This window comes from Aspergillus tanneri (assembly GCF_003426965.1).
Source record: "Aspergillus tanneri strain NIH1004 chromosome Unknown AapTan_5_pilon_pilon_pilon, whole genome shotgun sequence".
Lineage (NCBI taxonomy): Eukaryota > Fungi > Ascomycota > Eurotiomycetes > Eurotiales > Aspergillaceae > Aspergillus > Aspergillus tanneri.
Genome location: NW_022984632.1, coordinates 1,929,795 through 1,956,088, shown reverse-complemented (window position 1 = coordinate 1,956,088; position 26,294 = coordinate 1,929,795). Strand labels below are relative to the sequence as shown.

The 26,294-nt window shown below is 46.4% G+C and overlaps 8 protein-coding genes across 8 annotated transcripts; 3 read left to right on the top strand and 5 right to left on the bottom strand.

Annotated features, from left to right (window-relative positions):
- Positions 1-255: 255 nt before the first annotated feature.
- Positions 256-1,166, bottom strand: ATNIH1004_010049 (dodecenoyl-CoA isomerase; the record flags this gene model as incomplete). The annotated part of the gene is made up of 2 exons (XM_033574626.1): positions 256-892; positions 976-1,166. The coding sequence occupies 2 exons, from the start codon at positions 1,164-1,166 to the stop codon at positions 256-258; spliced, it is 828 nt and encodes a 275-aa protein (XP_033422644.1).
- Positions 1,167-1,746: 580 nt separating this feature from the next.
- ATNIH1004_010048 (uncharacterized protein) lies at positions 1,747-2,124 on the top strand (the record flags this gene model as incomplete). Its single annotated transcript, XM_033574625.1, has 2 exons — positions 1,747-1,797; positions 1,864-2,124. 2 exons carry the CDS (start codon positions 1,747-1,749, stop codon positions 2,122-2,124), a joined length of 312 nt encoding a protein of 103 aa, XP_033422643.1.
- Positions 2,125-3,068: 944 nt separating this feature from the next.
- ATNIH1004_010047 (serine palmitoyltransferase small subunit family protein) lies at positions 3,069-3,509 on the bottom strand (the record flags this gene model as incomplete). The annotated part of the gene is made up of 2 exons (XM_033574624.1): positions 3,069-3,313; positions 3,392-3,509. The coding sequence occupies 2 exons, from the start codon at positions 3,507-3,509 to the stop codon at positions 3,069-3,071; spliced, it is 363 nt and encodes a 120-aa protein (XP_033422642.1).
- A 1,165-nt stretch (positions 3,510-4,674) lies between these two features.
- ATNIH1004_010046 (peptide chain release factor family protein) lies at positions 4,675-5,275 on the top strand (the record flags this gene model as incomplete). The annotated part of the gene is made up of 2 exons (XM_033574623.1): positions 4,675-4,860; positions 4,922-5,275. 2 exons carry the CDS (start codon positions 4,675-4,677, stop codon positions 5,273-5,275), a joined length of 540 nt encoding a protein of 179 aa, XP_033422641.1.
- Positions 5,276-5,528: 253 nt separating this feature from the next.
- CSE1 (putative chromosome segregation protein Cse1) lies at positions 5,529-8,874 on the bottom strand (the record flags this gene model as incomplete). The annotated part of the gene is made up of 8 exons (XM_033574622.1): positions 5,529-5,973; positions 6,030-6,209; positions 6,265-6,568; positions 6,624-6,706; positions 6,762-8,086; positions 8,185-8,355; positions 8,411-8,721; positions 8,802-8,874. 8 exons carry the CDS (start codon positions 8,872-8,874, stop codon positions 5,529-5,531), a joined length of 2,892 nt encoding a protein of 963 aa, XP_033422640.1.
- Positions 8,875-9,465: 591 nt separating this feature from the next.
- TSC2 (putative GTPase activating protein (Tsc2)) lies at positions 9,466-14,355 on the top strand (the record flags this gene model as incomplete). Its single annotated transcript, XM_033574621.1, has 2 exons — positions 9,466-9,468; positions 9,595-14,355. 2 exons carry the CDS (start codon positions 9,466-9,468, stop codon positions 14,353-14,355), a joined length of 4,764 nt encoding a protein of 1,587 aa, XP_033422639.1.
- Positions 14,356-15,257: 902 nt separating this feature from the next.
- GPI13 (mannose-ethanolamine phosphotransferase GPI13) lies at positions 15,258-18,579 on the bottom strand (the record flags this gene model as incomplete). The annotated part of the gene is made up of 2 exons (XM_033574620.1): positions 15,258-18,249; positions 18,320-18,579. 2 exons carry the CDS (start codon positions 18,577-18,579, stop codon positions 15,258-15,260), a joined length of 3,252 nt encoding a protein of 1,083 aa, XP_033422638.1.
- Positions 18,580-19,817: 1,238 nt separating this feature from the next.
- On the bottom strand, positions 19,818-20,360 carry ATNIH1004_010042 (uncharacterized protein; the record flags this gene model as incomplete). Its single annotated transcript, XM_033574619.1, has 1 exon — positions 19,818-20,360. The coding sequence occupies one exon, from the start codon at positions 20,358-20,360 to the stop codon at positions 19,818-19,820; it is 543 nt and encodes a 180-aa protein (XP_033422637.1).
- Positions 20,361-26,294: the final 5,934 nt, after the last annotated feature.

Here is a 26,294-nt window from a genome sequence, read left to right as displayed (position 1 = left end):
GTATGGAGGATGAAACGTTTGTATTGACGGCGTTATTGAGTTGACGGGTAGAAAAAAAGCAGATTTATTTTATCTGAGTACTTTTCTTAATCAAAGAGGCTCTCATTTATAATTATGATACCAATCTCTATGACAGCTAGCCATTTCCAGTAGAACAGAAAAGACATAGCCTTTCTTTAAATGCATTCGTAATTCCATCCCATAACCAGACGATAGCACAATTAGCGCCCAAATTTACCTCTTCCCCCCCTTTTATTACAGTTTATGTTTCTTCTCCCCAGAGGCCAAGCGCCGGAATTCCTCCTGGGGAACGCCGCTCAAAAACCTCTCCAAGCCACCAAAGACCTCCAGACTATTCTGACGATCAATAATCTCCCGTTCAGGCCTGCGGATCAATTCCTTGATTTTTAGCATACTAGACTGATTCAGATGCGAACCGAGACGATCTTCAATCTCCTCCAGGACCTTCTTCAAGAACCCGTCAGAGTCCTCAAGTTTCCCCGACGGCGCGGAGATGACCTTATTAACGAACCCGGTCGCCACGAGTTCCTCGCAGGTGATCCGCTTGCTCATGATGAGGGCCTCGTTGGCTTTGGCGATACCGAGACGCTCGACGAATGTCCGCGATGACGCACCCTCCGCCACCAGACCGAGGGACGAGAATGGGGTCAGTAGGAACGTGTGAGGAGCGGCGTAGATGAAATCCGCGTGTGCTATCAACGCGGCAGAAAGCCCCACGGCGGGTCCATTCAATGCAGCTACTAGAATTTTTGAATGATGGGTAAATGTCCGAGTAATGTCCAGGTTATTGACTACGAAGCCGCGTGCGACCTCTCGTCGTGCGTCATTGTCTAATCCTACTCCCGGACGGGTGGATGTTACGTCTGCTCCACTATGGATAACTGTCAGTATGGTAGGTACACGATATCGTGTAAATTATGCAATAATGTCTTCTGACAAAGGACTGTATCTTACGCTGAGAAGAACCGTCCGGAGCCCGTGATAACGGTGACGAAAATATCATCCCTCTTGTCTACCTCCCGTAGGCGCTCCCCGAGAAGATAGTATAGGTCCAAGCTCAGGGCATTGAGTTTATCCGGGCGGTTCAGCGTAATTATGGCAACGCGGTCCTGGTAGATAACGGGGATGATATCTAGGTTGGCCATCTTTGTTGAGAATTAGGTCGGTGGAAATAGCTTCCACGCCGATTCAAAGAAAATAAATAAATAATAGAAAAGGGATAGCAAATCTAAGCCAGCATTAACAGAAAAATGGCTCAGGTGAGAGGCAAAGAGGATCGATCGCCTGGGAACTGTCTACCCGTCATCTTACTATATAAATACTACTTAAGATCATTCATTACCAAAAAGTCTCTAGAACCAGGGAGTCCTGTTAGACAAAGAGGCCGACGGGCCGAAAGCCCAAGCCGAGGCTTATCGTTCTGCGGAGAGTCGAAAGTCACGGGATCCTAGTCAGGTGATGGCACGTGAGTTTGCACTGTTTGCTCAGATCGGCGATTGCAGCCGGACGGCCTGACAGAAAGTTCCATGATTAATCTCGATCACCACTGGCTGGACACCTATATCAAAGACCGTGACATCTTGCTATGCTCCTGGTATATGAGCACTGAGACACTGGAACATTAGATATTGATACAGTGTGAAGTGAACCTTCGTCGGAGAAGACGTCAGATATCCGGCACATCCTCCCACTTTCGTGTCTGGACGACTCAACACACCAAGCACAATGTCCACCATTCTCCGCAGACTACAAGGGGGAAACCTCGAGGTCTTCAAGGTAAGCGATTCGTCTTTCTGCACCCGAAAAACGACTCCGCTCATTAGCCGATCTAACACTATCTAGTTTGGCATGTACATCATTTTCCCCATCGGATGGATGTACTATTTCGGAACAAACCTGGACGAGCGCTTCAACGTCCCAGGTTTCTGGCCTACCACTGAACAATCGCATAAAATCCCCCTGGACAAGGAGGAGATTGATCTCGAACTGGCACGCATGCGAATGGTCGACGCCACTCGACGGGAACGCCGGCAAGCTACAGGGCAGGGCCAGGCCGAAATTCACCCTCAGATTCAGGCTGCCAATTCGCAAAATTCGGAGTGAGCTTTGTCAAATTGCTGCGTATTTGTTGGTTTGATATTTATCTATCTGCTGGGGAGGGGAGGATGATGCTGGTGTTTCGTCGGATACGTTATGCAAAGCGCCAACGGGGCTTACAGTGGAAAGGGTATATGTTACTCTGCAAGGTCAAGAATAGCATGGGATTCGGTTAGATTTGCTGGGGTGTCAGTACTTGTGTGGTTGTTCCACACGTACGATGTCTAATTGTATTTGTACAACACTCTTCACTTTGAGCATGGTAGGAGTTGTTTGGTTTGGTTTCTGGATTGGGTAAATCGTCATATGTCTATTATCATATTATTCAGTTTGTGCCGATAAAGTGTTCATGTTCAAAACGACATTGTTTTGGCCACTGCATTTTTCGGCCCTTTGTCCGTTTTTGTCTTTGCTCTCTGATGAACAGTTGTCGACCGAAGAAACGTTTAAAATTGACCGCGTAAAGTATTATTTCGTCGAATTCAGTAGTACAAGTATATTCCTGACCAGAGATAACCAGCCACCAGACCCCTGGCCAAACACAACCCGTGACACCGATATCTCGAAGAAAAGCTGAGTTCGCTGTCAAGGGTGTTCGTAACAACTATGAATCTCCGCTACAAATGAGGTGAAGCCGATCGGTAGGAAACAAAAAATTAGAGCGACAAATCGCAAACTCCTAAATGCGCCGACCTGTTTCGAGAAATGTATCGCTTAAACTCCATGAAAGGTAGGTAATTTCGGAACCCCAGCATAGACCAACAGGAGCAGAAAATAGGGCTCGAGATTTAGAGACCATGGAATGCAATTCGGGCTCAAAAACAAATGTGGAACAATCGGAATTAGGGGAGTTGAAGAAGCGGGGGCGCAAACCCTCGAAGGATATCTCAAGGAGCGACGAAGCCACGTTCCCTACAAAAATGCTCAAACTTGTCGCAGATGCCACCATGCTACAGCTCAGCAATTGGTTCAGCTCCCGTCGCTGCAGCACTTTTGGCCGTTTCATACACGACCTCTAGAGCCTGAGTTCCACTCTCGCGGAATACCGAGCTAAGTGACGGCAGATTGCTGGAGATAAACGGGCGTTCTCCGGCCCAGTAATAGTATAGATGGCTGTAGACGGTTCTGAGATGGTCAGGGAGGTAGACGTAGATGGCAGTGAGAATCATGGAGATGAGAGTGAGGAGGATGGAGTCTGCGGTTGTCACGATGGTTAGCATGAGCTTGGAATAGTGACAGCCATTGATTCGCCTCAGATTGCAGATAACCATACTGAAGATGAATTTTTCCGTGGGAGTAAGCATGTAGACAGCGAACGTCACTTCATATTGATAGATTTTCAGCCGAATCCAGCGGACAAACGACGAGGCGATGGAGAGTAAAGGTGTCATGTTTCACACCGACAACGAATATGGCCTGGGAGGGAGAGTTGACTGCGTGGAAATGTCACGGAGAATGGTGACTCCGATATGAATATAATAGACAAGTCTTTTGGGGTGGTCAATTGCTGTCGCTGGTCACAGTTGCGCTCGATGAAGGATAGGGGAACACGATGGAGCGGAAAGGGGGAAGACGGAAAGTACGGGGTTCTATGTTGTTGATAGTGGAGTGTATTGGTAGTTCTCTCGTTTCAAGCATCCATCATAGTATGAGGAGTGGTGTCTCGGAGAAGACTAGGGAACAAGAGTGCAAAGAAAAAGAGTGAGAGAAGAAAAAGGGGGAAAAAAAAATGCCGGTTGGAGATCGACAGGGAACCAGAAGAAATGTACCGAGCAATGAAAATAAATAGAATTCAAGTAAATGCCCAGTCAATCCGCGATGGATGCGGGGACCAGATCAAGAAAGATGAGGTGGTGATTTTATTACACAGTACGCAGCAGAAGAAAGAACAACTGGCAGAAAGGTCGAATCCAGATCAGTCAGACTAAGAATAGAAACTAGAGATCCATATACAGGACACCAGAGGTTCCTAGACTAGGCCTCATCCATGGATCTTGACTACATTTCAACGTGCCTTCGTAAATCGTAAGTAAACGAGTAAACGAGGGTTAAAAAAAAAGAAAAAAATCCACTCCATCAAGGTCCACCACAGTCCGTGAAGGTCCTAAGGGCCCATGTCTCTGTGCATTCATCCTACAGGCCAAGAATGCCCGAAGATATGTGACATATTCCCATGGATATTAGGCCACAAGATAAGGCATAGTTAGCATTCTCTGAAGCCGTACATCACCCTCTCTCGCGAATGTTCCGTCCGGTAGATCTGTTTATCATACCTGTGGCGAATGCCTACCGATGGAGTAGTATTTAGTAATACACAAGTAGTACAGATAGAAAAGATGCATGGAGTAGCAGAGAGAGATCTATCTCCATGGTATGCAGGGTTATTCGTCATTCTGAGACCTGTTTTCTAAGGCATACATATATACATATATGACTAGTCAGTCAACAGCTTCCCGTCGATCACGTGCTACGAAGCCCCCGAATTGCCTCAGGTCGAGGACTCCGATGGTGAGCGATTTCTCGAGTGCTAGCGAAATGTCTCCGTCACCATGAGCCATGTTACAATCCATTTCTTTCTCACGCGTTCTCTCTGCCTGCACGGGAACACTCGTCCCAGGTAGATTCTTCTCCATCTCCGCTTCGTCGCGGGGTCCCAAGTCTCTCCCTTCCCGGATAAAGATCGAGCATGCCGATCTGACAGTATCATACGTCAAGGGCACCGGCCCTGGGGGACAGAAGATTGTACCTATCCCCATCCCCATCCCCTGATCACATTTGACCCAGGCTGACTCAGACTGTCTAGAACAAAACCAACTCCGCCGCGCAGCTAATCCACAAACCCAGCGGGCTCGTGGTGAAGTCGCAAGCTACTCGATCGCGGTCTCAAAATGAGAAGATCGCGCGACACATCCTGGCTGATAGAATCGAACAGCTACAGAAAGGAGATCAAAGTCGTTTAGCTATCAAGGCCGATAAGGCACGGAAAAAGAAAGCTAGTAAAATGAAGAAGAGTCGCCGGAAATATCGTGAATTGGCGGACAATCTAGAAACTCAGGGGAGAAACGGCTATGACCGAGAAGGAAAGCCAACTCAAGGACAGTCGGATGGGAAGGAGGTGTCTCAAGATCACCCTAAAACGGCACGGCTGTCACCATGACTGAGCACGTACTTTAGGTTCAATGGATCTATAGAATGGTTCAACCCGAAGTACGATGAGAACGACGACTACCTGTAAGATGGATTATATTTTCGTACATAAGCAAGCTTATACATTTTATTATCATTTAATAGAATTTCATAAGGACATAGATGTTTTCAAATCAGCCGCTCCTTTCTTTTTGGCTCTTCTACCTCAACTCTTATACCATTCGGGGAAACGCTCTCCCAGCCGGTACCATCCCCCCTGTTTCTCACGCAATATAACTGCTGAGTACCACCTTGGCTTCGTCTCCTAAACGCTCCTGTGCAAATTGAGCGATCCGTCCACCGTGCCTCTTGTCAGCTTCTTTCAAGTACTGGCCGACCCACGCCTTCAGGTCGGCTCCTGTCTCCGGCCATGGGTCTCTGGTCTGTGGCCGTACAGTGTTCAGAGCCGTAAACCCAACTCCGAATGCCATATCTTCGACATCATGCTCGACAATGATATCGTCCTTGCTGGTTGGGACAGGGGGCAATTCCAAAAGCTTAAGCAAGGCCTCGCACGTAAAGCCCCAGCCCTTCTTGTATCGGTTCGCAAAGGCCTCTGAATTGGCAAGTGTCTTTGTAAAAGACAAGACAGCGGTTTTGCGATCCAACGGGCGGGCAAGTTTCTGCGTTTCAGGGAGGATCATATTAAGATAGATCATCGTGAACAAACTAAGTGGGGTCAGCATTATTCATAGAGTCGAAGAGTGATGATTATTTTCACATACTCCGGCTGCACTTTATCGACAGTCTGGATGATGAAATCCGCACTGTAACCTTTTTCCTCATTCGCCGAGATGAAGTGATAGAAACGGACAAACCGAAGCGTAAGACTTTCAGTTTTGGCATTTTGAAGCCGCATAAGAATAACTTCCATAATTGAGACGAAATATTGTTCCAACGCAGCCCTGGAACGTATTAGTAACTCGTGGCCATTGTTGTTTGCACAATTTTTTAACTTACGGTGGAAAGTTGGCGATGACAGATTCCAGCAGGTCAAAGCCATAGCTCTCGTTGGTCTTGGATGAGAGCAGCTTTTGAAAGATACCCAGAATAGGCTCAACCTGTTGGCTCTCCATGATGTACTGCGAACCACGGCTAATGATAGACGACAAAAGTCGTACAAGTGCTGGGGTGCTTCCCTTCGAATCCCACATGACGGGCATGAGAATGGGGGCAACCAAATTTTGATAATAGTTCGGCAATGTCCCCGACGGGTTGGCCTCGAGGAGGGCGGCAAAAAGTTGGAAAATGTACGGTATAAATTCTGGAAAGGTCAGCTTTTAGGGAAGAAGGGTTTCGCTCGGATCTTTCCACTTTACCTTGTACATCCCCCTGGAGGATTCCAGCAAAAGGAGGATAAAGGGCTTGTTCTAGCCTATCAGGACTGGCGGGTGCAGCGAACCTATAAATGTCAGTGACCTCGTTTTGTACCAGAAAGGGGGTTCGTATCTGCGTACCGAATGAAGGCCCCTAAAGCTTCAAAGTGGAAGTAGTAGAACCTCGGGTTACTGGGATTACCGCTGATAATTTGCGTGATGTTGATCAAGTGCTGAAGAACGACGTCCGTATAAGGTACCACACCCTCCTTGATGACAATCAACACCCTCATAGCACACCTCATCAAAAACTCATTTTCCTGGACTTTCTGGGGAGATGAATCCTTCTGGATCAGCGAAAAGATGTGTTCCAACAAATCTTTGGCAAGGGGTGTAATGGTGCTTGGCGCAATAATTGCCTGGCCTTGGCTGTCCGTAAGATAGAGCACTCTTTCGACAGCAATGGCCGCATAGCTATAAACAACATAATTGGAGGAGCCAAGGTGGTTCACCAGCAGCTGAAGTACTTCCTGCCACTGTTCCTTTGTGATTATGCTTCGGAAAACGTAAAGATACTTTATAGCATCCACCTTGAGGATAGGATGTACACCATCCCCACCAACCAGGTCCGCAGCAAGATGCTTCTGGAAGTATTCGGTAATACTTATTAGAGGATTTGTGGCAGTGACACCATGGCTAGCAGTGGCAACCCCCTTGGCCGCAATTGCAGAGAAGAGATAAGTCGCAGTATCCTTGGCCTTCCAGTTCGACGCAGGATCTTTCGCAGACTCGGCAAGATAATGTTCGGTGTACTGGAGAACAACTTTGGTGACCGGCTCTTCAAACTTCTCGGCCAATTTTCTCAGAAAATCGGTGGCAGCACGCCGTCTCGTATCGCTGTCTGACCCTTCGAGGTCTCGCCGGATAAACTCGATTGGCTCATCTTCAAAGAGCTCCTCGTCCGATTCACGAAGGCTCACATTCGGTAAAATCACCTTTTCGATGATTTGGTTCAGTGTCCCTTCGGCTTGGAAGACCAGCGCATGCTCAGGCATACCAGCAACCGAAGTCAGGAACTGCAATGCTCTGCTAACCAAAATGTCATACTTAGTTTCTTGGCCAATCGTGGTCAAGAAGTTCCAAGAACTTCCCACAAAATCCCCGACATAGGGCTTGAAATCATCGATGTATTTTTGCACGTATAATGTCAATACTTCGAAGATACCAGCTCGAGCAAATTCCAATTGGCCGGCCTCGGAATCATCATCAGTAACGAGTAATTGGTTATTGTAGGTAAGATATTTCAGCAATATGGTGGACAGCCCCGAGATACGTTCTTCAAACATCGGGGGAAGATCATGACATGAAAGATCAAACAGCAGCTTCACCATCAAGTTGAACTGTGTGAATCCTTGCATGAGGCTCTCTTTGTTTAATTTGTTCTCTTCCAGATAAGTGTCCAGCCCCTATGTAAAGTCAGTATATTGCTAACGAGAATATTCTGTACGAAAGGACTGCAACTCCAAATAAAGTAAAATTCAGTAGCATTCCCGTGGCGACTTACCTCGAAGAGTGTCAGGAAAGGATTTCCAAATCTATCCAGGACATGGATGATTTCTTCATAAAGCTCATCCGAACGGAACAAAGGCCTCCATCGCTTGAAGATCGAATGCGCAACTTGTAGGACACCTATGTTGGCCGAAGGGTTCGTCGGCTGGAGTCTTGAAACGAGATCCTGCAAAGCCCAGTCAACAACATGGCCAATCGTCCTGGGAGCCAGAATAGCTTACGTCGACCAAAGTATCCCACCTCTTCCAGAAATCACTATCGGCGATTACACTGATGGCTTCTCCCAACTGAGACTGTATGCCCGTCGGGACTGAAATCATCAGGCTGATCAATTCCCGTTTAATGGTTGCAACTTCCTCTTGCTGCAGCTTGTAGTTTCCATCCTCATCGGTCCAGTTCCTCTTGACGAAGTTCTTGAAACATAGTGCACTAGCCAGGCGGGTATTGTAGGGATAGGAAGCAGATGCCGTGATCTGAAGAAGCTGTAGAGAGAAACCGGATTTTTTTTCTTCCTGTCGAAGAGCAAGTTCGGCTTTAGAAACCAGCATTAGCTACATCATCCAAGATGTGTATACAATAAAGTATCACAGATCCCAGACACCAAAGACTTACCTTGTTTATTTTGTCTCGGATCCAAACTTGCTACAAGGAGCTGTGCAACAGCTCCAAGATTGTTGTCGACCATTTGTACAAGTGGGAGGAAGAAGTATGTACTAAGGCAAGAGCCAGAAGGAAACAATATAGGTCTTCCGTGGGCAGGATGCTTAAAAAAAAAACCACCCAGATGCCAATGCCCCAGTAGGATTACTAGTAGCAAAAAGCCGTGGGAGCTGGATTCTTCCAGGACTGGCAGTTTGTTTGGCGGTTGCTTTGCACTTCCCAGGCGGTGAACCAAGGCCGCGGGGCGTTTCTGCCCGTCAGGTGACCAGCGTCGGATCAACCATTTCCGCCCCTCCGCCCAAGCATCATTGTTCGTCCATGCTTTGAGGGGAAACGGGTCTTGGCGTACCTTGGCCGTGTCCCCCAACGTCTACTCGTCGGCTCTTTCTCTGGATACAGTGAGGGCACTCCCTATTTGCGGTCTTCGTTCAGCTTTTGGCTACAGAGGACAGGGTCCTTTCTACCAACCCGGCGCTGTGTCCTCGGTTTAGATGCTATGATTACCCATTGAAATCCAAGTCGTCGCAGCGTCAACTTGTCTGCCATATATTCCAAGGCATACATCTTTTTCTTCAGGAGCCATCAAGTAGTATGAGCTCCTGTGGCTGGTCTGCTGATGGTAGGTGGTCTCTCTGGGGAGAATGACTAGGGTTGCAACCAGTTCCACTTGATTAGTGCTACTCTTGCAAACTCGTGTGAGAAGATCATGTGCTAATGGCCCATGTCCAGCTATATAATCTCTCAGGTTAACCCTAACCATATTTCTCGTCCGCTGGGACGCATGTCTTCTGACGATGCTTCATCAAATTCGCACTACAAACATTCGCACACCACATCGAGCCTCGCAGACGTCTTTAAATCATTAGGTGTTTCCCGGCCAAAGTCACTTTCTGTGGCTTCACCGCAAGACAGCAGCGATTCCTTATCACAAACATCAGATGGACGCAGGAGCAATCTAGTCTATTTCGGATTCGACTCGATGCATCGTGGCAGTGTCGTGTCGAGCTCTTCGGACACATCTGGTCCGCCGGATTTCGAGGCGTCGCTCAGAACTTTGACCCAGAAACAGAATCTGGCCCAAGCTATCGATGAAGCGGAACAGACAGCAAAGTCGCTCCATTGGTTATCTCCAGAACAATCACTTACGCTATGGGAGGCTGGCTCCTATCTCATTCATGTGAGCTCGGCAGAAGCTCGGAGGAGTGGCTCAGCATTGATGGAAGCCGTTGCGTCTCGCCAAGATTTATCTCCCACAGCTAGGCGCACCCTCTTTGAATCGATTTCGCGCTCGTCCGAGCCCGATGTTATACCTGCTCGCGTTCAGTCGTTGATATCATTATCGGATCATGGCAAAAAATTGGAGTTCACCAATTCGTCGATACTTCCCATCATTTCGTCCTGTATACTTCCGCTTTACGAACTAATTTCAACGGCTCGTTTGAGAGCAAGGAAATCGAGAGTCGGTAGGGCAAATGGACTGGGGTACGAGGATACCGCATTAGACGATTTGCTGCAATTTGTGGTAGACTTGATTACACTGCAGCGGAGGCCCCCAACCAGTGAAGAAGTCCAAACATTACTCGAGCAGGTTTTTATTGTCTGTAAAAGGACAAGCGTTGCTGCCGACATTAAGAATTCGTTGGCACTTTTCGATGCCATAATTCTTTATGCGGACGTACCAGACGGAAGCTTTGTCCCTATGCTTGAAGTCCTGTGTAATATTCATGCCTCCGTCAAGTCATTATCAGGTCCTACATCAAGGGCTGTTCGAAATCTAGCCAAGTCACGAAGACAGGCTGAGATGGTGGATACTCTTTACTTGTTTTTGTCGGAATCTTCTGAAGGTGTGTTGCGTGGATCTGTGCACGTCTTCACAGACCTTATTCGTGCGCATGGCCAAGATGGAATCCCACGGCTTGACTTCGAGTATCTGTCCGAGACTCTCCAGGCTGCTTTAAAACAGCCTAGAGTGAAAATGAAGGATGATGGCAAATTGGAGGCAGATATTCTGGAGCTTTGCCTAAACGTTCTGGAAGGGGGATTTTCTGACGCTGCATTAAGGAGCAACTGGTTAGGTTTCGTCGAGCTAATGATTCTGTGCTCCCTCAGAATTGTTGATGAGCCTTGGGAGCGTTTCACGGCGTCAAGTGCACAGCTGTCCCATCCGAGGGGCAACTCAGTCGACGATGCGAGACCCCACATTTTGGCCAACATTACCCAAATTGCCTCCGCAATTGAAAACCTCTGGGAGCGTATGGATAGACAGCAGAAATTGGAAATCACTCGCTTCTTGATGCATATTTGTCAGCAGATCGAGCCTCCGCAGGCTGAGCTTGTCCTGAACACAGTAAGAACAGAGAAGCTTTGTTTCCCTGGCAGCCCGGGCTGGGTACAGCATTGTCAAAAACTTATCCACTGTTTCATTCGATCTCGCACAAAGACATCCGATGTACGCATTCTGGCTCTGGAAACGGTGAAGGAGGCTTTCTCGAGTTACGAGTCTCTTGTGAAATTCATAGAACAGGGACTTCTGGACCTGATGTTAGAGAACTTCGCTCATGAGGATGACATTATGTTTCTGGAGACATTGGTTTCTTTTGCTGTGGACATTTCCATTCTCGTTCGCGACGATTCTACCTTCAAACTCCTGGTAGATACCATCAGTTCACCGATGAAAAAGGATCTGGCCAAAGACGGGCTACATGGGGCTGAGCCTTCTACGTTGCCACCACAGCGGCCGTCGTTGGGTAGTGTGGTGGAATTATCCTTGGCCAATGTCTGTTCTGTTGGGCTAGTTAGGATGTTCCTTCGGTGTCTGAATAATTCCGCAACTAAAGCTGTTATGGTCTTCGAGGCTCTTCTGGAAATTTCTCAGTCTTCAGAGCGACCTGTAGACTCACGATTGACTGTACTCAAGCTGCTATTCAGACTTCGATGCGACTCTGCGGGCTCCATTACAGTTATATCCACCTCCGAGAATGACTTCATGATGGGTGTCTCCGGCCGGAATGTGGAAGTCGGCTTCAAAAATACCTTATTCGAAGATCAAGGCTCAGAGCACAGCGCGGAGACTGATCACTCACGCCCACCTGCCCAGGGGAGGCTTTCAATCAAGGATCCATCTTCCAGTCTTCCATCCAAATCTATGGCTCGAAGTACGGGGAGCAGCATGCGTAATTCCAAACTGATGCCACCAGTTTGGACGTATTGCTCGTCCCATGTCCTTCCAGAGGAGCCACCTGATGAGTCTAGCCCATTTGTATATGCGTATACTGCACCGCAGGGATCGCCTTATGTCGAATCTGGTCCAGTGCAGAAAGTCACATTGAAGGCAAATATGTGGCTAGAAACGGTTATCTCGTTGCTACAGCGTGAGGGGAATTGGGACATATACAGCTATATTTTGACTCACCTTGGGCCCCAACTTCGTAACCGGGATTTTTTCACCAACGCGGTCCCGCAAATCAAACTATTGCGCAGCATTTTGTGTGACCAAGTTAAAAATGACTCCTTCCGAGAACCTCCCCCAACTACCGGTATGAAAAAGACCGATGTGGCGGGATACATCTTCGAGTCTCTTTGTGTGTTGGTTAGTTATCATGAGTTTTTTGCTAAAAGTGAAGAAGATGAACTTGTTCGCGCATTCATGCTGGGCATTATTGGATCATGGGGAGGTACTTCTCGTGGATGCATTCATGCCCTTTCAGTTTGTTGCCATGAAATCCCGCTTTCGGTGACGAAGTCTCTAAATGGAATCCTTGACAAGATGTCCAAAGTGATTACGATGTCGAACCTTGCTGTTCATATCCTAGAATTCTTAGCACTGCTTGCGCGACTCCCCGACGTCTATATCAATTTGCGGGAAGAGGAAATTCGCACCGTTTTTGGTGTTTGTATCCGGTTGTTGCAAACCTCCAGGGAGCAACGATTTAAAGCTTCCGAGTCGCCTACTCGGTCCGGTACACAATTGTCATCGAGACTCGGAAGTGGTGTGCGAGAAACCGCGGCCCTGCCTGCTGAGATGTCCGACCCCTCACTCCACGATGGAATGTCGAGATATATCTACACTCTCACACACCATGTTATGGTTTTCTGGTTTCTGTCTCTGAAGCTGCAAGACCGAGCCAAGCATGTCAATTGGACAACTAGCCGGCTCATTTTCAAGGACGAACATGGGAAAGAGATGGTTGAAGAACAAAGCCAGGTTTTCCTAGATTTAATGCAAAGGGCCGCATTTACGGATTTAGGCGACACTATTCCATACCCAGTATTTCCTCCGTCCCCTGCGGATGGACCCGTCACGAAAAAATCGTGGGTAGTGGGGATGAGTATTATCACCGTGGAGACTGCTGGAGTTTCTGGCTTGACCCAAATCACGAAAAGGCAGGCCTCTGGAACAACTTATGCTACGTATCATCAGCGAACTGCGCCCGTCCTTCCGCATCAGGTTCCTCCCACTCCCGAAGCTCATATACACTCTGACGACATGCGTACTGCTATCCTTCCTAGTCATGTCCTGCTCCAAATGACTACTACGGCCTTCCCTACTCCCACGTCGGTGCAACCAATTCCCCTACTTGAAGACGATATCACTCGTCGTGCGCTGAATACATTCGATCGAAATGACATTGTGGATGGACATAAGATTGGAATCATATACATAGACAACGGCCAGACAACAGAAGCTGATATTCTCTCCAACACGAGCGGCAGCCTGGACTACGAGCACTTCTTGTCGGGGCTAGGAACTAAGGTTCCTCTCAAAGGTGCTCAATTCAACACCCAGGGATTGCATGCTGACGTGGATGGCGATTTCACCTACGCCTGGCGCGATCGAGTCACTGAGATCGTATACCATGTGGCAACCATGATGCCTACCAATTTTGACGATGACCCCTCCTGCATAAATAAGAAGCGCCACATCGGGAATGACTTTGTCAATATTGTTTTCAACCGATCAAATCTTCCATTTAACTTTGACACCGTTCCCTCACAGTTCAATTTTGTCAATATTGTCATCAGTCCCGTGTGCCGTATCTCGAATGAGTCGAAGTTGAAGTTGGGAGGTGCAGCCTTCGGAACTGATGGCTTCAACAAACAATTTTACTCCGTGCAAGTTATGAGCAAGCCTGGGTTCCCCGAAATATCACCTGCTGCTACCCCCAAAGTTATATCCGGCAAGAACCTTGCGGCATTTGTACGCTTCCTTGCTCTGAATGCTTCCGTGTTTTCCCTTGTGTGGAACAGCCAAGGAGGTGAGCATGTCTCCTCTTGGCGAAACCGCCTGCGTGAAATCAAGAGACTGCGGGAGCGAGCGTTGAGCTCCCAGTCCGATGCGGCCGAAGGCACGTACCCAGGCCAACGCCGCAACACGAAGGCCAATATCTATTCCGAAGAGCTGCCTTCTCGCAACGCTTCTCCCCGAGCGGATTTTGCCACAGACTGGAATGCATGTGCGGATGCTAATATCCTTCAAAATCTGGACTTTTCTCGATGGGGTCGCTGAAGACAACCTTGTCTTTTTAACCTCAGTGCATCGAAACAAGGAATAAAGCCAGGAAGGAAGTCGAAAAGTTGAATATATTTGTTTTTTATACTCTGTGATTTTGTGCTTCTGTGACGATTTAATGTATATCCTATCTTGCACTTTGCAGCCTGTGTCAATACCCCCTCCATGTGTCTTACTCTGCAAAAGTTATCTTTATCGTTGTTATCATTTCCTTTTCACTCTCGGGAGTCGTATTTCTCTCCTCTCTTGTCATACTTGAATTAAGAGATCTCACGGCGACGGCTGTTTCTCAGCACAATACCAAAAAAATAAATATATAAATAAATAATACCCTAGAACTGTATGATTTGTTTGCATGACAAAATTTGATGGTAGTATCTGGCCCATTCACATCTCATATAGCCTATTCATAGTGTACTTTTTGAAAAGAACACTGCACCCAATACAGTCCAGCAATGCATGCACATTACCATAAGTAGTATACCGCTAATCGACTGGAGGCATCCGGACTTGCATACTACATTGCCTCTTGACAAATCCGCTACATGGAAAATCAAATCCCCCTGCACTGACACAAGTGTGTTGATAAATGTCTCCTTGAAATTGCTTTTTTCAATACAGGTATATTAAAGGTATCAGAAAAGCTCACTAAAAGCCCTGCCCAGTCCCCATCGGTTTTCAAGGCCATACATATGCAAGAATATACGTGTGGCTCGGCAGTAATACATACAAACGGGTAAATATATCCCAAGCTTCTTGTAAATAGACAACCCCCATATCGAGGCAGATGGGTGGACCAGGATGATTGACTTCATCGTCTATGCAGTATGCAGTATAGCAGGGAGCGGCACTGTCCATGCCGCTTTTCCCTGCGGGAGAGAAAAAGGATGGATGATCAATTACCATCCAAAAACTTCCCCCACACTCAAAGTGCTCCATCGTACGCCCGCCACTGAGAATAATATGAGGACAATGTCCACAACACCAAGCACGGCAGCGCCGGTCATAAAACGGGGACTGAAGATCCGATATAACATGAGATGACGGCGGAGGTGACCAGCCCACATGGTAGTAGCTAGATTAATGGTGGCAAAGTAGAGGAGATAAGTACACGCCGCTTGGACGACGTTGGAGAGGATTTTGACGGAATGGTTGGTAGGCTTGTTCGATGACGAGGGGGATCCCGATTGATCGCTGAGTTGCAAGGGTCGCTTCCACAAGACTGTGAGTGGGACAGCAACGGCGGTGAGAATCTGCGCGCCAAATGTGTTCAAGATCACTAGAATCGGAGACCAGGGGTATTTCACGGATGATAAGGGGATGAATGCCGTCTCCCATTGTATACTGTTCAGTGTGGCCTGATGGCCGGTCTTGAAATAATAGAAGGAACCAAGAAGTCCCAAGACGATTGGGCCAATGGCCGAATTTCCCATCACCAGCGCATTCGTATCCAGAATTTCAAGCAGCGATAGAATCTGCCACAGCAACAGACCAATAGCGCCTTGACCCATAGGCTTTTGCATGAGGATAATGGCTAGGCAAAAATTGACAGCGAGCAAGAAGAACCTTGTTCCGTAGACATTTCCAAAGCCTAAAATTGTAACTGTAGTCCTTCCCTGTTGCTGCGTGGCAGACCCAGTTTGCTTATCGGGTTCAGAACTACCTTGGCTGACATTGATACTGATACAAGGCTTCGAGTATATGAAGGCAGTCGTGCCGGCTGCGAAGGCAAGACCAAGGACAAGCTGAGCCAAAAATACTCTAATCGACTTCAAGGTCTCCTTGCTCAAAGAGAACCATTCACCATCGTCTGCACCATCAAGTGTCCAGAAGACGGAAGTTACAAATAGGCCCAACCGGAGACCAAACCCAATCCACAAAGAAGCAGCTCCTTCATAAGACTTTGAGCCCACGTAAAAGGATTTCACAACTGTTGGGAGAACAAGGGTGACGATAAAAGGGATCGCGAGCTGCCACGGCGCAGAAGTGGAAGAAGTGGTAGACGCATAATACGTGGAACGGCAGAATGGCATCTGCTCCTCACGGCAAAGGCGGGATAAAGATGCTATCCTACCCAGGACGGCAAAGAGGATTGAATGGTAAACCCCCAATACCCTATCTGCGGTTGATTTTTGCCGCATAGAACACATGCCGGCAATGACGCCGAATGTGGACAGGAAAAATAAGAGAATCTCATCTTCCCAGATGACGTATGAATTAGATGCAAAACCAACTGATTGAGTGACAGTGAAGATGATAGCGAGCCATCCCCACAAGGAAGTAGGCAGAGGTAGCACCAAGCGTTCAGGCTTGATGAGCATTGACCACGAGGCGCCAATAATACTTCCAGCGGCAGCAAAAAGTGCCGCCGACTCAATCAATCGCATTTCCACTACACCGAAGACGGCCAGTGGAGTACCAATAACAGCGCCCACTCCAGCCCCTACTCCAGCAGATGTAAGTAGAGAATTGGTGAGTTCTGTGCGGTCCACCTTCATGCCTCTGGCATAGAATACTAGCAACACAATCCCAGCGAAAAGTATCACGATCCCCTCGATCATACTGGGTACATCGAACTTCGCCCAAGCTCCGCGACAGACCTCAAGGGTATGCCGCTGGTACAGTCTAAACGACTCGTAAACTAGACGCAATGCTGCCGGATTTGACTTGCCACCCTTTGGGAGACTTTTCCAACGACCTTCTGCTCTCTCCCACATCCGCAGTGCCAGTGATTCTTCGCCATCTTCAGCACCCCGAGTTAATGCATACTCATGCTGATACCTCTTTATTTGGGCGGAGGTCAAATGGTTGACAGCTATTAAATTTCTCCAATCATTTCCACCAGGGCCAGCGAAAGCCTCCTCAATTGGGGAACCCAGATTATTGAAGGGAATTGCCATTCCAAGAAGAAGTGACAGTGTGGGTACCAGATCAATCTGGGGAACAAACCGTTCTTGTGCAAGTTTCGGTGGCACAGCAGTGTCTGGACTTGTGCGCCCAAACACCTTCTTCTTCGAGTACATCCATAGAGCTGCCTCTACTTCATCGTTCGACTCGCCTCCATGGTCACCTTTCGCATCCATTCCATGATCGCCCATTACTACCAAAAGGGTGCTGTCATCAACCTTCTCAATGAGATCCCGAATAACCTGATCCATCTCCCTAAGCTTCGAAGCCATAGCTGGGTGATCTGGCCCGTAGCGGTGGCCAGCGTGGTCGACGCCCAGGTAGTGTCCAAAGATGACATCCCATTTAGTGGAATTTTTAGGATGCAAGAGAGGGAACAAGTTCTCAGTCACGCCGTTATCGACAGTATGTAGATCCCACACATTGAACGAATCAAACGGCCTGGTAATGTTGGCATCGAAGTAACCCGGGAAAAGAGAGTGCCAGGTATCATCGCCAAGCTGGACCAAGGTCTTCCCTGCGGCACGCAGTTGTGCCACAATATTATCTTCATCAATTGCCGTTCCACCAAAATTAGAGCCAGCGTCAACAAAAGTTGGGAGAGTCCCAGTTGTCAAACCCTTCAGGCGCTGTAACGTTGTGGTAGGTGGATCGGCTATAAAGGGCAACAGAAAGGCGTTTTCGGGGCTATTGGAGGCAGTTTCAAACAAGATGGGGATGTTATTATGAAACAGATTTGGCGTTTGACTCTCCGCGCTTGATGCAAATGGGACCGTGAAATCGTACCGTAGAGCATCTATGATGACTACAACAGCCTTATCAAAAGACTTCTGATGCCAACATCCTTCGCTCCCCTTGCCCGGTTTTTTCCGCGGCAATGCATCGTCATATGGAAGCACCTCGCATGACGACTTATTCTGAAGGACCGTTCGTCTCAAAAGGAAGCCCTTGCTGAAGAAAAATATTCCGGCGACGTGTAGGAACCTGCGTTTTCGGGTCTATTAGCATAATTACCTTTAAACCGGAAAACTCCCCCTCAGCAATTGGATCTCACAGCATCCACCCAAGTACACCAAGTATACCGAGATGTTTGAGTTTAAATTCGCGTTCCAAGTCCTTCATACGTTCCTCCTGTGCCGCGCTTCCCGTCGCCGTCTGGGACTGCATACCCGGCAACATCTTCGGTCCCGTGCCTTTTCGAGTATCATTGCGTTCCACAGGCCGTCGCGACGAGATCGGGAGAGAGGCCGTATTTTGCACGCTCCGAAGGTTGGGGTTTTCTTTACCCAACCCCGTGCTCTTTCCGTGTACCATCACCGGGGGATATCACAAAGCTTTCAATGCGCTTCTCATCCAATACGATTGAGGGGTCGGTATCGTTCGCGATTCGCAGGAGATTCTGTTACAATGGAAGAAAATTCTTATTTAAGAAAGGAGTGAAATAGGAAAAGGTGGGAGAGCAGTTGACCACTTTTTTTTCCCCCTTCAAGCAATTTCTCCAATAACTGGATGACCTCCTCTATCACCTAGGTTCACAGTGCCGGCATCATCACAGCGACAGCTGAACTGCACGTATGAACAGGAATCGAGGCCCCAGATGAAAAATAGCAGAAGATAGGAGCTCAGCAGGAACAAAATGCTCAAGTTCTGCCGCATGCCCCAATTCAGCAACCCCGTGACGCTGGCAAATCGGCCTTTTCGGAAGGCTACCGGAGACTTCCGATGCTGTGATTGGCTGAAGCGGCCCGGAATATCCTGGACCCTGGCGGAGTGGGGCGCGTCTAAATTGTTTACCACAAAGGCAAGCGCCCTTTCTCTGACAGACCTATGGAGTATATCTCAGGCCCACCACAACTTAAGACGTCATGAAAACTCTAACATTTATGACAATAATAATAAACTGCCATTGCAAGTCACCGAAAATGGGCCATACGATGTCAAATCAGACTAGTTACATACATTATCCAACTGTAGGACACCATAAAGGCAAAACTGAGAATTGTAGGGATTAGGGTAATAAGAATAGAAGAAATAAACATAAAGCATAGAAGGGAGAAAAATTATAATAAGAATGGTAAATGTAAGAAGCAATGCTTCAACAGGTCAGGGAATAACATTCTTTCAACCCTAGGAACGTTACAGGGTGAAAAGAACCAGTGACCAAGCACGAGAATGAACGCTTAGAAAAGAAAAAAGAAAAATCCAGAAACCCTTTGCTATACACAATTCATCTTCAGTATGCCTTTAGGCAGATCTTCTGGCAGCTCTCGAGGAATTGCCAACAAAAACAGTGACAAATATCATTAACCCGAATATAAATTGACAAGAGGGTTCAACAGAACAGATTATGGTGTATGTGCGAGCCGCGAAAGGTACAATGTAACGAACAGCTTGGATGTAAGTTCGAGAGTCGAAAGAAATCTTCGCCAGAGTATCATCATGCGTTTTGTGTCGTCGAAGAATTACAGAAGTGAGAGAGAATAGTCGGTTGATATGGGTATCAATGAACAAAATCCTGGAAAGGCGGTAGCTGAAGATCAGCTCTCAATATTTCAGGACCATCTATTCGCATCCCCCTTCTCCTTTAATCCTCCCATACGCTCGATGTCCAAAGACTGGAAGCGTTCCGCATCGCCGGACTGATACGGAGGAAGGTCATCATGGCATGGTTCAAGACCGACATTTCCGGCATCGCTGATTCTGACAACCACCATCCGGCCAGACTTGCGCTTCCCTGACTCATCTTCCTCCTCTGGGAACGTGATTCGAATTTCTGGAACTGGGCTGGGGGGTGGGCTCGTTGAATTCTCCATGAGACCACGCTTTTCATCGTAGACAAGAACCGACTCTGTCTTGGCATATGGCGGCGCAGATATCGTAAGGCGACGATGTTGGGGTGTGCATTGCCCGTTATGTACGGGAAGTTCGGATTGTTTCTGGTTCAAGCGTTTGCGGCGTAGGACGAGGAGGGTACCAACCAGGGCTAAACCGAGCAAAACGAGCACCAGGAGAGATATCAAAAGATCGACCATAGCAGAAGACAAGCCACCGGCGCCGTCGTCACGCGCAACCAAGTGTTTAAATGAATGTGGCATATTTGGCGGGAAGGTTCACTTTCTTCAGCTCGAAAGTGGGTGTTTAGAACTTTATACAGCAAGCGAGTGCGTATTGACAGGTGGAAAGATATAAATCCAAGAATTGAAAGAGTAGTACTATGTAGATCACTTGGCCAACAACCGATACTGTAGGCTAAGAACGGTCACAACGTTCTCCAAAACCGCAGCAAGGCGTGCTCAGACGTGCAGCAATAAGTAATAGTACTAGTGGTACACTTGATAGCTGAGATACTGTGTTATGGTGGTTGAAATGGTTGAATTGTAGGGAATGTATCAGGCCGGCAGATCGGGTCGGTCGGAATCAGTTGGGAGGATGAAAATCAACCAGGCTGGTAAGGAAAGAACGGACAGCAAGGTGAGCAGCTGAAAGAGTGAAGCCGACACCTGCTTGGGATAGAAGGAACGTGAAGAGGTAGGATGAAGGAGGAAGAATGAGGGAGGGTTGGAATGGAATGAGAACAGGGACGGCAGGAAGAAAAACAGAAAGAAAGGAAGTGAGAGTGTGAGATGGGAGAGTGTCGAGGAGGAAAGAGGAGAAGGAGACCCAGTGACCTACTCCGTACTAGCCTAGAGTCAGGGCCAGCGCCGCTGCCATACTAGTACCAAGGCGCAAGGGCGCTTACACAGGGCCAGAACCGACTCGAGCGAATCCCAGCAAGGGAAGGAAGTCCAACGGTGCTAATCAGGGACTAGGGCGCTTTGTTTGTTAACTTGTTGCCCGGTGGTGCTACTTTTGCTGCTAAAAGCAGTTGCAATCTCCCCATCCCTAAGACTTGGCCTATCAGGGAGCGGGGGTGCCTGAGCTTGCCTTTCGTACCCCCACCTGCTGCGGCTTTATTGGCCATTGTTCCATTTGATTCATATTGTAGTGCACTAGTTTAGTCCGCATTTGTTGATATTGATGTCAATCGTGGCTCCACATTAGACCACTCTCGCAACCTTTTTTTGGTATTTTCATTTTCACCCCTGAAGGGAATCAGAAGAGATCATAATAACTGCTTCAAGATTGACAGGAATCGATTAAACATAATGTTGTCTATTTACTCCGTAGTATCTAGGCAATTATCTACTGTGTCTGTCAGGACCACAAGCCATTTAAGTATAAGGAGTACAGCTCTGGTTCTTCCGAGGCTCTGACGCAATTTAACCTAAGAACCCCTTTATTTCCACACCCACCTCCCACTCTTTTTTTGTTTTTGCCTGGGGAGTTGGGAGGGGGGTACATTTCTGATATGCATATAGCCTCGCAGTAGGGAATTGACATTGCGCGATCAAAGCAGAGAGCAGAATGATAAAGGAGCAGACAGCATACACGCCTTATAAATAACATCGCAATAAACCTATTGCTGTCGCCATTCTTAAAATATGTAAGGGAAGACAATGACTAAAGTTTAGGCTAGACTAACTATCTAATCTATTTATACTTGCTTATACACATGTCCTCTTTTTAGGACATACCACCGTACTATACACAGTATGTCTGTAGAATAAAGCGTGCATTAGGTTAATAAACATTGTTTTCTAATACTAAAATCCAGAGAAATAATTCCATCACTATTACTCTGTACATAGCCAATATTATTTTCTGTTTAGCATATTTAGATCAATAGCTTTCTATCTCTAGGTCCATATTTGGTGGTGTCCTCACACTGAGCTTCCCGCGTCACGTAGATTTACAGAGTAATTATAATAAGCAAAATTAAAAGATGCCATAGCTGGGTGTATTGATAAACAATAATAAAAAAACATGGCGTCAACTTTGCATTTTCGTTCTGCCCCCATTTTTTTTTTTTTTTTTTTTTTTTTTTTTTTTTTTTGTAAAGTTTGTATGTGACAAGCAACCCACCTCAACCCAGTTATATATTTCTCATATTTAGAGTGCAGATTTAAACCAAACCCTTAGGATATATTTAAATCATCCAGATAGTATATATATATTCTCGATGTGCAGGAGATTGCATCACTTTAGGATGGCCTTGTCGATCATAGTTAAGCTGTGTAAAGTAGATATAACCTATCAGGTACTTGTACCACCCTGTATATATCTACCCTTGTCGGTATTTCCACCCACAATCACAACCTGAAATCCTAATGACTATATCGCCACTACATATTAGGATTATGCGGGATACTCCTTCTTTTGCCTATGAAGTATAAACCCATTCTCTGTAGTTTAGGCTTATATAGCCAAGGCACATCTTGTCCCCTTTTAGTCTTACTATACTTTGAATATTCTGAAGATATCTCAGCAGCTTCAACTAACTAATATTATGATGTGTTATTAAAATAAATTGTAATGTATATATAAACACACCACCAGCAGAGTACAATACTATACGTCAGTATCTTGGTTAACATATTAAACTAGAAAAAGAACAAACAGAAAGTAATTAAAGAGAACTGGATTATAAATCTGTTCTGCTTATCTATATAAATACATAGCTACTATCTATATAAGAAATACCAATAGCAAATCCATAAAATTTTCTATAAACTGACTACGATGCCACACTTTTTTGGCTATTCTCTGAGGTGCCAATTAATTCTCTTTGACTAAAAGGTGTCTCTAGATGTCCACAGAGCTTCCACATAATAGGTACCAAGGGTGTAGGAAGAGTCTCAATCAGCATGTACATAAAACAAAGTAAAATAAAAAAAAAGGAAGCTGAATTCACCAGGAAAGTAAGGGATATCATTATTTGGAAAATTAATTTTCTTGTTAGTTTACACAGCTTATAGCACACAAAGAGAATAACTCTATATCTAGGGGGATTAGCTATTGCAGACATAGATTTAAGAGGAATATCGACACTATGGTCAGAAGTGCTGATGTACAGTTGAAGCTGTTTTGAAATTCTTCGTTTTTACACTCATTACTTGAGGTGTGAAAACATCCGTCAGTACTGCGACATGAAACATGCAAGTTACTCAGAATACTGAGTCCGCCACTCTTCTTTAATAGGACCGGTTTCCTGGCCGACAAAAGGTGTAGTCAAGTGTTGAAAGAAGGCGTCTTCAACCCAGTCGTGCTGGGGTGGGAATTCACCCTGTCTATATTGGCGATTCGAAAATGCAAAGTGTCCATCCAATCAATCTGAGCATGACTGCCCAGCATATGTGTTGTGTTCTCCCTCACATTACGTGCATTCCTGATATTCCCCTACAGACTCGAACATGGCGCATCCTACCAAAGGTCATAGTTTCTCTGAGCTGCTTGATGACCAGACTAAGATGCTCAGGGACGTGCTTGGATCTATTCCGTAAAAAGCAGCAAGGGCTGGTCGTCAAAGTCGAAATAAAAAACATTACTATCTATGCAATATTTTTGTCTTTGTAGAATAGAGTAAGAGAAGGGAGATAAGAAGAAAAACAGGTTCTTATGCATTGACATGACCTGGTAGGCCGTCGCCCTGTAGTATTTGCCTTTACCTCATTCCTGGGAAGGTGATTGGCATGTCTCTAGGCGATAAAATTCTGGTATGAGGAATCATTCGCCAACTATTATACAGTTTGTATGAATTCAGATATTAGATTTAAGTCTGCTCTTTGCTTCGTAGGAATATAGGAATATACGTCATTATCTTATAAGTGTGTGTTAGCATCTTGTCCGTATACTTCCTTTTTTGTTTTTTTGCGCCTGCAGAAACTACCAGTTTATTTGCAGAATATGTATATTTATACCATAGTTGCCAATTTTCTTGGATAGTAGAGAGCTTTGACACTAGTTGATGGCTAGCGGATACATCTTTGTACATTACCTACCTATATCACCGTACTTAATAGACACCCAAATACGAGAACTGGCAAGAGTTGAGCCTTTATAGCTTAAAGATGCCACAGTGCTTCGAGTGCCATGCGAGCTCTTATTATCGATAATAGTAGAATTACTATGTTTTCTGCAAGTATTAGTCCTTGCGTGCCACATTCTCTTTTCTTTTATAGGTGCCGCCGATAACGCCAGTACTCGAATATGACTCCCGAGGCTGTTACCAGTAGAAACCTGAACTACACTGAAATGGTGACATAGGCACTGTATGTCTTCTTAAAACCTGCTGGTATTTTTTTTTTTTTTTTTTTTTTTAATTTTCTTTTCGCTCTGGCATGGATCTACAGTGCGGGGTATATATATGTAGGGAGAAAGGGAAGGAATGGGTGGCTGACTGGAACCAATATCCGTAAAAAAAGACAGCATTGATGGGTCAATAGCTTGTGAACCATGCGTATGCAAGCCCAGGAATCAAATGGGTGCCCAGCAGCTACCTTCTCATTGTGGGTGTCAAGGGAACCCGGGGAGAGGGGGGAGGGGGTTGACCAAAGAAACATTCCACCAGAAAACTCGAACGTAGTCTATTTATTTACTCCGGAATGGATTTGGTAAAGAGGCACGGCGATCAACGTGTGGTATGGGCAGCAGTCATACTAGAAAGATAATGCAGGATGGTTAGAGATGGAAAGGAAGCGGATGGAGGATTCTTCCCCAGACTTTCTCTATACCTAAGAGCTCCTTGGAATTAAATTCGCAGCCCGTTAGAAAGGTAAGGAAAATGGAAACTTAATGAATATTTACTGCATAAATGCAAGGAGTTGTGAGTGTCTTATAAGAAGCATTATAATATAGAAAAGGGATTTAGAAGAGAAGGAAAGTAAATGCTGACGGGACATTGTTAAAAGGCAGGAGGATGTGTGGTTGGGCGGGAAAGCAGTGTTCCTTGTTTGCCTGAGGATTCTTGCACAGTGTAAGAGTCACCGCCATGTCATCGAACTAACCGACAACATCTCCTGTACCTAAAACTACTTTACTTGGTAGACAACCTGTCACTCCAAAAGCATAAGCCAATAAAACTTCAGAGAGAGGTCATTTCATTGAAAGCAGCGCTCCTTTCCCTGGAACATCATTATAGACTTGTATGTAGGGATGGACACATGTCTGCCCACACATAGTATGATTCCCATGATCATGTTGGATGATGATGAATTAACTTAAGCTAGTTTAGTGGACCCGATCGGTCGGGCTAGAGCGTATCTTAACTGAAAGCTCTAATTTCATTTGGAGGAAGGCGGCTAACAAAGCAATAAAGCAATTGCAACACGCAACTATTATCAGGTCTTGTGATATCGATTATTGCTCAGAAAGACGTAAGCATATGAGAAAGTTATTAAAATTCATGTGTTCGAAAGGCATCACCGTGTTGGGATGGTTCTACTGGCAAGGAAATCATGTCCGAGACAGGTGTCCATCGTAGTCACACCAGGGCTTTAGGAGTGGTATTTGACAAGCGTTCCATATTTGATCTAAAGGAGATCCATGTATTCCTTTTGAACTCAACAGAAATAAATAACAAATAAACAAATAAACAAAAGTAATACTAACAGATTACAACAATAAATAATTGGGATAGACATCAAATCAAGACACGAGACCACGGGTATACCGATCGAAGCCTACGCGACCAAGTTTCCTTCGACTTGGCTTGTGAAACTAAAATGTCAGAAGGAAAATGGAAACCATCACGTAGGTGTTCCGTAAGGAGAGAAATGGGAGGCCCTAAAGGGATAGTAGAAGAGTGGTCGATGATGTCGCCGAACGGGGTACATAGATCCGGACCAGGGAGGAGGAGAGAGAGGTAGGATTGAAGAATTCATACTCTGTCCGTTCCCTGAATGCCATGAGGGGCCGCCTAAATTGAAGCCTAAAAAGAAGCGGCGGAAACGGATTTGGCGGCCCCAGATTACGGTAAGCTATACACCATCCCTAGTGGGCGATGCAATGGAACCAGTGGGCATGCATTCACCAGAGCCCAGCAGGCTGAGGCTGGGCGGTACCTGCCCTGTGGGTGGAGGACACATACTGTGGCCAAGTACCTGACCACCAACCAGGCCAGATCTGCAGGATCGCCTGGCGTATTATTGTTG